General features: G+C 40.6%; 1 protein-coding gene across 1 annotated transcript in view; it reads left to right on the top strand.

Moving 5' to 3' along the window:
* The window catches only part of LOC124149678 (carbohydrate sulfotransferase 15-like), a 78,047-nt gene extending 65,206 nt beyond the window's left edge, over positions 1 to 12,841 (top strand). Inside the window, exons 5-7 of the mRNA XM_048398169.1 lie at positions 100 to 271; positions 7,561 to 7,708; positions 12,420 to 12,841. Coding sequence (XP_048254126.1) covers positions 100 to 271; positions 7,561 to 7,708; positions 12,420 to 12,592 — 493 coding nt within the window. The 3' untranslated portion in view covers positions 12,593 to 12,841. The remainder of the gene's footprint in view (positions 1 to 99; positions 272 to 7,560; positions 7,709 to 12,419) is intronic.
* The last annotated feature ends 595 nt before the right edge of the window (positions 12,842 to 13,436 follow it).

Here is a 13,436-nt window from a genome sequence, read left to right as displayed (position 1 = left end):
ATCACCTAGATACTATGCAAGACAATAAGCGATTCTGAGAGAGACAACAAGACACTACGAGAGAAAAAATGAGAGACAATATGAACATCTTTGTTTCAGACTCTACTCCTACTACTTTTTTAAGTCGGCTATATTAGGAAGGATGGTGTCAAAACAAGACTTCCACGACCTGGTCAACAGAGAAATCGGTAAATTCAACAACTGTCTGGCGTCGCAGTCTCTCCGGGGATGTTGTTACAACTACACGATCGCTAATTCCCTGACGGAAGAGGTACGAGAGGGTGTTTAGACATTATCTTCCCATAAAACAAGTGGCAGTGGTACACAGATAGTTGTAATACAATACTTCAGTGAGGAGTATATAGACAGTTGCAATACAATACTTCTCAGAGGAGTACATAGACAGTTGTAATACAAGACTTCTCAGAGGAGTACATAGATAGTTGTAATACAATACTTCTCAGAGGAGTACATAGACAGTTGTAATACAATACTTCTCAGAGGAGTACATAGATAGTTGTAATACAATACTTCTCAGAGGAGTACATAGATAGTTGTAATTCAACACTTCTCAGAGGAGTACATAGAAAGTTGTAATACAAGAATTCTCAGAGGAGTACATAGATAGTTGTAATACAAGACTTCTCAGAGGAGTACATAGATAGTTGTAATACAAGACTTCTTAGAGGAGTACATAGATAGTTGCAATACAAGACTTCTCAGAGGAGTACATAGACAGTTGTAATACAATACTTCTCAGAGGAGTACATAGATAGTTGTAATACAAGAATTCTCAGAGGAGTACATAGATAGTTGTAATACAACACTTCTCAGAGGAGTACATAGATACTTGTAATACAAGACTTCTCAGAGGAGTACATAGACAGTTGTAATACAACACGTCTCAGAGGAGTACATAGATAGTTGTAATACAACACGTCTCAGAGGAGTACATAGATAGTTGTAATACAATACTCCTCAGAGGAGTACATAGATAGTTGTAATACAATACTTCTCAGAGGAGTACATAGATAGTTGTAATAGAACACTTCTCAGAGGAGTACATAGATAGTTGTAATACAATACTTCCCAGAGGAGTACATAGATAGTTGTAATACAAGACTTCTCAGAGGAGTACATAGATAGTTGTAATACAAGAATTCTCAGAGGAGTACATAGATAGTTGTAATACAACACTTCTCACAGGAGTACATAGATAGTTGTAATACAATACTTCCCAGAGGAGTACATAGATAGTTGTAATACAAGACTTCTCAGAGGAGTACATAGATAGTTGTAATACAATACTTCTCAGAGGACTACATAGATAGTTGTAATACAACACTTCTCAGAGGAGTACATAGATAGTTGTAATACAACACTTCTCAGAGGAGTACATAGATAGTTGTAATACAAGATTTCTCAGAGGAGTACATAGACAGTTGTAATACAATACTTCTCAGAGGAGTACATAGACAGTTGTAATACAACACGTCTCAGAGGAGTACATAGATAGTTGTAATACAACACGTCTCAGAGGAGTACATAGATAGTTGTAATACAATACTCCTCAGAGGAGTACATAGACAGTTGTAATACAATACTTCTCAGAGGAGTACATAGACAGTTGTAATACAATACTTCTCAGAGGAGTACATAGATAGTTGTAATAGAACACTTCTCAGAGGAGTACATAGAGAGGTTGTAATACAATACTTCCCAGAGGAGTACATAGATAGTTGTAATACAAGACTTCTTAGAGGAGTACATAGATAGTTGTAATACAAGACTTCTCAGAGGAGTACATAGACAGTTGTAATACAATACTTCTCAGAGGAGTACATAGACAGTTGTAATACAACACTCATCAGAGGAGTACATAGATAGTTGTAATACAACACTTCTCAGAGGAGTACATAGACAGTTGTAATACAATACTTCTCAGAGGAGTACATAGATAGCTGTAATACAACACTTCTCAGAGGAGTACATAGATAGTTGTAATACAACACTTCTCAGAGGAGTACAAAGACAGTTGTAATACAATACTCCTCAGAGGAGTACATAGATAGTTGTAATACAAGACCTTTCAGAGGAGTACATAGACAGTTGTAATACAAGACTTCTTAGAGGAGTACATAGATAGTTGTAATACAAGACTTCTTAGAGGAGTACATAGATAGTTGTAATACAAGACTTCTTAGAGGAGTACATAGATAGTTGTAATACAACACTTCTCAGAGGAGTACATAGACAGTTGTAATACAAGACTTCTCAGAGGAGTACATAGATAGTTGTAATAGAACACTTCTCAGAGGAGTACATAGATAGTTGTAATACAATTCTTCCCAGAGGAGTACATAGATAGTTGTAATACAAGACTTCTTAGAGGAGTACATAGATAGTTGTAATACAATTCTTCCCAGAGGAGTACATAGATAGTTGTAATACAAGACTTCTTAGAGGAGTACATACATAGTTGTAATACAAGACTTCTCAGAGGAGTACGAAGATAGTTGTAATACTATACTTCTCAGAGGAGTACATAGACAGTTGTAATACAACACTCCTCAGAGGAGTACATAGATAGTTGTAATACAACACTTCTCAGAGGAGTACATAGACAGTTGTAATACAATACTTCTCAGAGGAGTACATAGATAGCTGTAATACAACACTTCTCAGAGGAGTACATAGATAGTTGTAATACAACACTTCTCAGAGGAGTACATAGACAGTTGTAATACAATACTCCTCAGAGGAGTACATTGATAGTTGTAATACAAGACCTTTCAGAGGAGTACATAGACAGTTGTAATACAATACTCCTCAGAGGAGTACATAGATAGTTGTAATACAAGACCTTTCAGAGGAGTACATAGACAGTTGTAATACAAGACTTCTTAGAGGAGTACATAGATAGTTGTAATACAAGACTTTTTAGAGGAGTACATAGATAGTTGTAATACAAGACTTCTTAGAGGAGTAAAAAGATAGTTGTAATACAACACTTCTCAGAGGAGTACATAGACAGTTGTAATACAATACTTCTCAGAGGAGTACATAGACAGTTGTAATACAATACTTCTCAGAGGAGTACATAGATAGATGTAATACAATACTTCTTAGAGGAGTACATAGATAGTTGTAATACAAGACTTCTTAGAGGAGTACATAGATAGTTGTAATACAATACTTCTTAGAGGAGTACATAGATAGTTGTAATACAAGACTTCTTAGAGGAGTAAAAAGATAGTTGTAATACAACACTTCTCAGAGGAGTACATAGACAGTTGTAATACAATACTTCTCAGAGGAGTACATAGACAGTTGTAATACAATACTTCTCAGAGGAGTACATAGATAGATGTAATACAATACTTCTTAGAGGAGTACATAGATAGTTGTAATACAAGACTTCTTAGAGGAGTACATAGATAGTTGTAATACAATACTTCTTAGAGGAGTACATAGATAGTTGTAATACAAGACTTCTTAGAGGAGTACATAGATAGTTGTAATACAATACTTCTCAGAGGAGTACATAGACAGTTGTAATACAATACTTCTCAGAGGAGTACATAGATAGTTGTAATACAATACTTCTCAGAGGAGTACATAGATAGTTGTAATACAATACTTCTTAGAGGAGTACATAGATAGTTGTAATACAAGAATTCTCAGAGGAGTACATAGATAGTTGTAATACAAGACTTCTCAGAGGAGTACATAGATAGTTGTAATACAATACTTCTTAGAGGAGTACATAGATAATTGTAATACAAGACTTCTCAGAGGAGTACATAGATAATTGTAATACAAGACTTCTCAGAGGAGTACATAGACAGTTGTAATACAATACTTCTCAGAGGAGTACATAGACAGTTGTAATACAAGACTTCTCAGAGGAGTACATAGACAGTTGTAATACAATACTCCTCAGAGGAGTACATAGACAGTTGTAATACAATACTTCTCAGAGGAGTACATAGACAGTTGTAATACAATACTTCTCAGAGGAGTACATAGACAGTTGTAATACAATACTTCTCAGAGGAGTACATAGATAGTTGTAATACAAGACTCCTCAGAGGAGTACATAGATAGTTGTAATACAATACTCCTCCGAGGAGTACATAGACAGTTGTAATACAATACTTCTCAGAGGAGTACATAGACAGTTGTAATACAAGACTTCTCAGAGGAGTACATAGACAGTTGTAATACAATACTCCTCAGAGGAGTACATAGATAGTTGTAATACAAGACTTCTCAGAGGAGTACATAGACTGTTGTAATACAATACTTCTCAAAGGAGTACATAGACAGTTGTAATACAATACTTCTCAGAGAAGTACATAGACAGTTGTAATACAATACTTCTCAGAGGAGTACATAGATAGTTGTAATACAAGACTCCTCAGAGGAGTACATAGATAGTTGTAATACAATACTCCTCAGAGGAGTACATAGCCAGTTGTAATACAATACTCCTCAGAGGAGTACATAGACAGTTGTAATACAATACTTCTAAGAGGAGTACATAGATAGTTGTAATACAATACTTCTCAGAGGAGTACATAGACAGTTGTAATACAATACTTCTCAGAGGAGTACATAGACAGTTGTAATACAATACTCCTCAGAGGAGTACATAGACTGTTGTAATACAATACTTCTTAGAGGAGTACATAGATAGTTGTAATACAATACTTCTCAGAGGAGTACATAGACAGTTGTAATACAATACTCCTCAGAGGAGTACATAGACAGTTGTAATACAATACTCCTCAGAGGAGTACATAGACAGTTGTAATACAATACTTCTTAGAGGAGTACATAGACAGTTGTAATACAATACTCCTGAGAGGAGTACATAGATAGTTATATTACAATACTCCTTAGAGGAGTATATAGATAGTTGTAATACAATACTTCTCAGAGGAGTACATAGACAGTTGTAATACAATACTTCTCAGAGGAGTACATAGATAGTTGTTATACAAGACTTCTCAGAGGAGTACATAGATAGTTGTAATAGAACACTTCTCAGAGGAGTACATAGACAGTTGTAATACAATACTTCTCAGAGGAGTACATAGATAGTTGTAATACAATACTTCTCAGAGGAGTACATAGACAGTTGTAATACAAGACTTCTCAGAGGAGTACATAGATAGTTGTAATACAATACTCCTTTGAGGAGTACATAGATAGTTGTAATACAATACTTCTCAGAGGAGTACATAGACAGTTGTAATACAATACTCCTTCGAGGAGTACATAGATAGTTGTAATACAAGACTTCTCAGAGGAATACATAGATAGTTGTAATACAAGACTTCTCAGAGGAGTACATAGACAGTTGTAATACAAGACTTCTCAGAGGAGTACATAGACAGTTGTAATACAATACTCCTCAGAGGATTACATAGACAGTTGTAATACAAGACTTCTCAGAGGAGTACATAGACAGTTGTAATACAATACTTCTCAGAGGAGTACATAGACAGTTGTAATACAATACTTCTCAGAGGAGTACATAGACAGTTGTAATACAATACTTCTCAGAGGAGTACATAGATAGTTGTAATACAAGACTCCTCAGAGGAGTACATAGATAGTTGTAATACAATACTCCTCAGAGGAGTACATAGACAGTTGTAATACAATACTTCTCAGAGGAATACATAGACAGTTGTAATACAATACTCCTCAGAGGAGTACATAGATAGTTGTCATACAATACTTCTAAGAGGAGTACATAGATAGTTGTAATACAATACTTCTCAGAGGAGTACATAGACAGTTGTAATACAATACTTCTCAGAGGAGTACATAGACAGTTGTAATACAATACTCCTCAGAGGAGTACATAGACAGTTGTAATACAATACTTCTTAGAGGAGTACATAGATAGTTGTAATACAATACTTCTCAGAGGAGTACATAGACAGTTGTAATACAATAATCCTCAGAGGAGTACATAGACAGTTGTAATACAATACTCCTCAGAGGAGTACATAGACAGTTGTAATACAATACTTCTTAGAGGAGTACATAGATAGTTGTAATACAATACTCCTCAGAGGAGTACATAGATAGTTATATTACAATACTCGTTAGAGGAGTACATAGATAGTTGTAATACAATACTTCTCAGAGGAGTACATAGACAGTTGTAATACAAGACTTCTCAGAGGAGTACATAGACAGTTGTAATACAAGACTTCTCAGAGGAGTACATAGACAGTTGTAATACAAGACTTCTCAGAGGAGTCCATAGACAGTTGTAATAGAAGACTTCTCAGAGGAGTACATAGACAGTTGTAATACAAGACTTCTCAGAGGAGTACATAGACAGTTGTAATACAATACTTCTCAGAGGAGTACATAGACAGTTGTAATACAATACTCCTCAGAGGAGTACATAGACAGTTGTAATACAATACTTCTTAGAGGAGTACATAGATAGTTGTAATACAATACTTCTCAGAGGAGTACATAGACAGTTGTAATACAATAATCCTCAGAGGAGTACATAGACAGTTGTAATACAATACTCCTCAGAGGAGTACATAGACAGTTGTAATACAATACTTCTTAGAGGAGTACATAGATAGTTGTAATACAATACTCCTCAGAGGAGTACATAGATAGTTATATTACAATACTCGTTAGAGGAGTACATAGATAGTTGTAATACAATACTTCTCAGAGGAGTACATAGACAGTTGTAATACAAGACTTCTCAGAGGAGTACATAGACAGTTGTAATACAAGACTTCTCAGAGGAGTACATAGACAGTTGTAATACAAGACTTCTCAGAGGAGTCCATAGACAGTTGTAATAGAAGACTTCTCAGAGGAGTACATAGACAGTTGTAATACAAGACTTCTCAGAGGAGTACATAGACAGTTGTAATACAAGACCAATCACAGTGGTACAGGGTTCATATAACGTGGTGGTCAAATTCGCTTTTGAGAATATCTGGTATCTGTGAAGCAAACACCTGCCTCGCTTTGCTCATAAGAGGGTACTGTGAAAGTGCGACCCCGCGTTCTTTGAGACATCTTTGCACGTCACCTGTTGTCAGATACGATGCGTGTTATGCTGCCTATGTATTTTTATTCGTTGTCAAAGATATCGTGACCCTTAATTCAAGTTACCATCAACCTGTGTACGCTGTGAAGAATACTCGATGCCCCATACAGTCCATCAGCACCCGTGTACACAACCAATCCCATCAGTCCACACAAACAAACATGTGTACAATGTGTACAATATGTACACTGTTTCCGTTAGTTTGATTATGTGACCACTCATCACAGGACGTGATGCACATGGATAGCCACAATCACTCTGTGACATATTTTTTCCACCAGTGCCAGTAATTTACCTTTGTTGTCTTGTCTGTTAACACGTGCACAGGCACGCACGCAGGCACGCACGCGCAAGTGACATAAGACCGCTCACATTTCCACCAATGTGTCGACTTCGTGTTAGCTGCAAATATGTTAAATTATGCTGAATGATTAAAACTGACTTTGTTTCGCCAGCTTGATCTACGACGCGGGATCTACCACGTGTTTCTGATGGATTGGATGAAAGTGTTCCCTAGCAACCAGATCCACGTCCAAACGTTCGAGGACTACACGAGTAATGAAACAAAACATCTCGCAGAAATCTTCAATTTTCTGAATCTCAGTGAGTATTTTGCTATCTACTTTCGTCACAGGAATTTAATAGACATCCACATGCCTGTGGAACCTGTGGGGACCAATGATAGAATAGAACTGGCTGGCCGACCCCGTGGAGACCCAGGATAGAAATCAAATCGAAATCTATATCGCAACACTGATCTGATAGCTTGTCGACCCAGTGTGGATCTAGGTTAGAACAGGTCGCTAGTACTCTATAGCTCGTAACAGATCTGCTAGCTGACCGACCCAATGAGAACTCTGGTTAGAACATGTCCCCAACATGCATTGACCTGTAACACGAGACAAAACTGGATGGATTGTCAGGCTAGGTGAATTTCTTGTTTGCACGTCATTGTACCCCGACTGGAAGGCACGTTGCTCATAGTGTCAACCAATGGTCCAATGGTCTAGTCCAGACTCGATTGTTACAAGCCGCAGTGAGTGAGTGAGTGAGTATGGGTTTACGCCGCGTTTAGCAATATTCCAGCAATATCACGGCGGGGAACACCAGAAATGGGCTTCACACATTGTACCCATGTCGGGAATCGAACCCGGGTCTTCGGCGTGACGAGCGAACGCTTTAACCACTAGGCTACCCGACCGCCCCTACAAGCCGCAGTGCTATAGATTTATTGTTTCGTACAGAAGGATGCGGATGTCTATGACTTGAGTGAGTGACAAGAAAAAATAATGGCCATAACCAGTACAAATGCCATTAGATGTAAATAGCCCGTAACATTACCTTAATGAACATTTATCTTTATCGGAGTCATAAAATACAGCGTTCTGGTAGGCTGGTCAGTGTTCAGCATGGCGGGCGAACACCTCATCCATAGAGCTACCGAACTGCTCCTTGTCATGATACCGATAATGCATATATATACTTTGTCATGCCTCCCTGTAACGATATACTTCCAGAACCACCCGTTGGTCTTCGTCATGACTCGCTGTGACTGTTTACTTGCAGAACGTCCTGTCGTTCTTCGTCATGAGTCGCTGTAACTATTTACTTCCAGAACCGCCTGTCAGTCTTCGTCATGACTCGCCGAAACTGTATGCTTGCAGAACCTCCTGTCGGTCTTCGTCATGACTCGCTGTAACTGTATGCTTGCAGAACCTCCTGTCGGTCTTCGTCATGACTTGCTGTAACTGTATGCTTGCAGAACCTCCTGTCGGTCTTCGTCATGACTCGCTGTAACTGTATGCTTGCAGAACCTCCTGTCGGTCTTCGTCATGACTTGCTGTAACTGTATGCTTGCAGAACCTCCTGTCAGTCTTCGTCATGACTCGCTTTAACTGTATGCTTGCAGGACCTCCTGTCGGTCTTCGTCGTGACTTGCTGTAACTGTATGCTTGCAGAACCTCCTGTCAGTCCTCGTCATGACTCGCTGTAACTGAATGCTTGCAGAACCTCCTATTGGTCTTCGTCATGACTCGCTGTAACTGTATGCTTGCAGAACCTCCTGTCAGTCTTCGTCATGACTCGCTGTAACTGTATGCTTGCAGAACCTCCTGTCGGTCTTCGTCATGACTTGCTGTAACTGTATGCTTGCAGAACCTCCTGTCAGTCTTCGTCATGACTCGCTGTAACTGTATGCTTGCAGAACCTCCTGTCGGTCTTCGTCGTGACTTGCTGTAACTGTATGCTTGCAGAACCTCCTGTCAGTCTTCGTCATGACTCGCTGTAACTGTATGCTTGCAGAACCTCCTGTCAGTCTTCGTCGTGACTTGCTGTAACTGTATGCTTGCAGGACCTCCTGTCGGTCTTCGTCATGACTCGCTGTATCTGTATGCTTGCAGTACCTCCTGTCAGTCCTCGTCATGACTCGCTGTAACTGTATGCTTGCAGAACCTCCTATTGGTCTTCGTCATGACTCGCTGTATCTGTATGCTTGCAGTACCTCCTGTCAGTCTTCGTCATGACTCGCTGTAACTGTATGCTTGCAGAACCTCCTGTCGGTCTTCGTCATGACTCGCTGTAACTGTATGCTTGCAGAACCTCCTGTCGGTCTTCGTCTTGATTCGCTGTAACTGTATGCTTGCAGAACCTCCTGTCGGTCTTCGTCATGACTCGCTGTAACTGTATGCTTGCAGAACCTCCTGTCGGTCTTCGTCATGACTCGCTGTAACTGTATGCTTGCAGAACCTCCTGTTGGTCTTCGTCATGACTCGCTGTTACTGTATGCTTGCAGAACCTCCTATTGGTCTTCGTCATGACTCGCTGTAACTGTATGCTTGCAGAACCTCCTGTCAGTCTTCGTCATGACTCGCTGTAACTGTATGCTTGCAGAACCTCCTGTCGGTCTTCGTCATGACTCGCTGTAACTGTATGCTTGCAGAACCTCCTGTCGGTCTTCGTCTTGATTCGCTGTAACTGTATGCTTGCAGAACCTCCCGTCGGTCTTCGTCATGACTCGTTGTAACTGTATGCTTGCAGAACCTCCTATTGGTCTTCGTCATGACTTGCTGTAACTGTATGCTTGCAGAACCTCCTGTCGGTCTTCTTCATGACTCGCTGTAAATGTATGCTTGCAGAACCTCCTCTCGGTCTTCGTCATGACTCGATGTAACTGTATGCTTGCAGAACCTCCTGTCGGTCTTCGTCCTTATTCGCTGTTACTGTATGCTGGCAGAACCTCCTGTCGGTCTTCGTCATGACTTGCTGTAACTGTATGCTTGCAGAACCTCCTGTCGGTCTTCGTCATGACTTGCTGTAACTGTATGCTTGCAGAACCTCCTGTCGGTCTTCGTCATGACTTGCTGTAACTATTCACTTCCAGAACCGCCTGTCGGTCTTCTTCATGACTCGCTGTAACTGTATGCTTGCAGAACCTCTTGTCGGTCTTCGTCATGCTTCCCTGTAACTACTTACTTCCAGAACCGCCTGTCAGTCTGTGCCATGACTCGCTGTAACTGTTTACTTCCAGAACCTCCTGTTGGTCTTCGTCATGACTCGTTGTTACTATATACTTCCAGAACCTCCTGTCGGTCTTCGTCATGACTTGCTGTAACTGTACACTTCCAGATCCTCATGTCTGTTTAATGACGCGCTCTAAATATTTACTTCCAGAACCTCCTGTTGGTCTTCGTCATGACTTGCTGTAACTATACTGAACCGCAAAAGAAACGTCACCCCAAGTAACATTGCATAAAAAATTGTCATTGAAATATCTGGGTAATTTTTGTCAAAGTTTCTAAAATTTAACTTGCCTTGTCCGGAAAAATGAAATTTGATGATAAAAAAACAAAGCAGATGACAATAAAACCGATCGCCCAAACGCATCACGGCTACGGCCATGGTAACCCAATGCACGTGAGTTCCGTGAAAACTGAAATGCACATGCGTTCCCCCATTTCTTGCCCTATGAAAATCCACCCAGATTGGATAACATTCATTCGTTATTGAATTGCTACCACAAGCCAAGATTGACAAGAAAACAACGACACCAAGCCATTGGACGATTGCAAGCTGGACAAACCGCTGCAGCAACGGTACAAGACCACCAACACTACAGATTACCGACCACCACCCGACGTAAGGATCCTCAGATTGTGCGACAGCATCTTCAAGATCGCTTTGTTACTGCTGCGGAAACTGCTCGACGTACCATGGGGACACACCAGCGACACATTAATGGGGACACACCAGCGACACATTAATGTGGACACCGTGCGTCGACGTTTGACGAGAAGACACCTCCATTGTCACAGGCCACACCGAGGACCCGTTCTGACGCCATGTCATCGCTGGGACCGTCTTCAGTGGGCAACACAGCCCCACCATTGACGCCACCAGCAGTGGAGAAGAGTCCTCTTCACAGATGAGAGCCGTTACTGTATCTCAACAGCAGAGAGAGAGAGAGAGAGAGAGAGAGAGAGAGAGAGAGAGAGAGAGAGAGAGAGAGAGAGAGAGAGAGTCTGGCGACGCCGTTGGGAGCGTTATTCGGATGCTTGTGTTGTTGAGAGAGACTCGTGGGGTGGTCCGAGTATTATGGTATGGGGTGGAATTAGTCTTGCACAGAGGGTCGGCCCTGTGGTGTGCCAGAACATCGGTCCAGGGAGAGGCAATGGTGTCACAGTAGCTCGGTACCGCAACCACGAGTTTCAACATGATAACGCCCTCCCCCCCCACCCCCTGCGAGAGCAACAAGGGACTTCCTCCAGCAGAATGGCATCAGAACCATGCAGTGTCCTGCCCTCAGTCCCGATTTAAATCCCATTGAGCACCTGTGTGACCAGATTCAAAGTCGGCTGAATGACGTCCAATCAAGGCCGACAACTGCAGCTGAACTGCGTTAGGCGTTCCTCAGAGTGTGGGCTCAAGTGCATATAACCTTCATCAACCGCCTATTCTATTCCATGTATCGACGTTGCACGGCTGTCATGAATGCACTTGTCGGACACACGAGATACCGACTTGTGATGCCATTTTCTCAGAGACTAGTGTAGTGCTTCACTTTAAGAACATTTGACACTTTAATTTCAAACTTGAAGATCAGTTCTGCCAAGTTTCATCTTTTTAATATGTCTCAAAGTATGATTACAGTGTTTGGACGAATAAGGTTTCTCATATATCTATCCATGGGGATGTTTCTATTGCGGTTCAGTATATTTATTTCCAGACCCTCCTATCGGTCTTCGTCATGACTCGCTGTATTCTAGAACCTCATGAATGACAGGCTCTGTCATGACTCCCTGTAACTATGTACTTCCAGAATCTCTGCCTGACGCGGCTCTGAGCAAGATCACGACACTGAAAACAGCGGGTCCAAGGAAGTATGGACGGACAGTTGGGGACATGATGGCAGGGACACGTGTCACCCTGGACAGGTTCTATAAACCACATAACGAGGAACTTGCAACATTGATGGGCAAAGATTATTGGTGATTGGTAAAACGGGAATAGGGATATATGACCCAATATAATTCGCATGTGACAATGTTACTAGGATGAACACAGTCGCCGATATACTGCAAACATAAGGCCCAAAAGACAACTATGATACCAATGTCAAATATAGCATCATCGAATCACATTTCTTCGTGTCATTATTAGCCTCCATCAAATATGGGTATATACTTCATATTGCCTAGCAGCGCACCGAAACGTCGTACATATTGTAATAAAGAAGTTGATCATCCATAGAACTCGTCTTACTTCATCACTACAACTTCTAAATGCCACTGAAAGAACCTCACCACTGCTAACATTAAATAGTACTACATTTCTGACAACTAATCATTGTCCAAATACAATGCAATGAACTTCTACTGAATCTCAACAGAAACGAATAATACAGTTACAATCATCGTCTAACAATAAATTACACTGGCATATTGCACTTTCTAGATATCAGACATGATGATAGTTGGTTTGTTGTCTAAACTTGCGCTTTCCTCTCACATGAAGCTGTCGCGACCTATTACAACTGCAAAAGGTCAAAGCAGCGTAAAACACAACTCATTGTAAAAGGTTCTCCACCTATGACTTGTACAAACCGATCATTATTATCACACTCTTTCTATTACAAAAATAAATCAAATACACCCGAAATCTTACACTGGCAGGCAGTATGGGATACATTAGGTGACACGAGTTTACATCATACAGGAAGACGTGGCTGACCTAACGGGTCGGAGTATGGAAACAAAATGCACATATGTGGTTCATAAAAGACAGACACGATATGTTAGTGTTTTCGCCAATGTAATCCAGAGACACAAAGATGTGA

Source organism: Haliotis rufescens, unplaced genomic scaffold, assembly GCF_023055435.1.
Source record: "Haliotis rufescens isolate VD_foot unplaced genomic scaffold, xgHalRufe1.0.p SCAF_18, whole genome shotgun sequence".
Taxonomy (NCBI): Eukaryota; Metazoa; Mollusca; class Gastropoda; order Lepetellida; family Haliotidae; genus Haliotis; species Haliotis rufescens.
The sequence above is the reverse complement of the archived record's forward strand: the minus strand, read 5'-3'. Positions and strand labels throughout refer to the sequence as shown.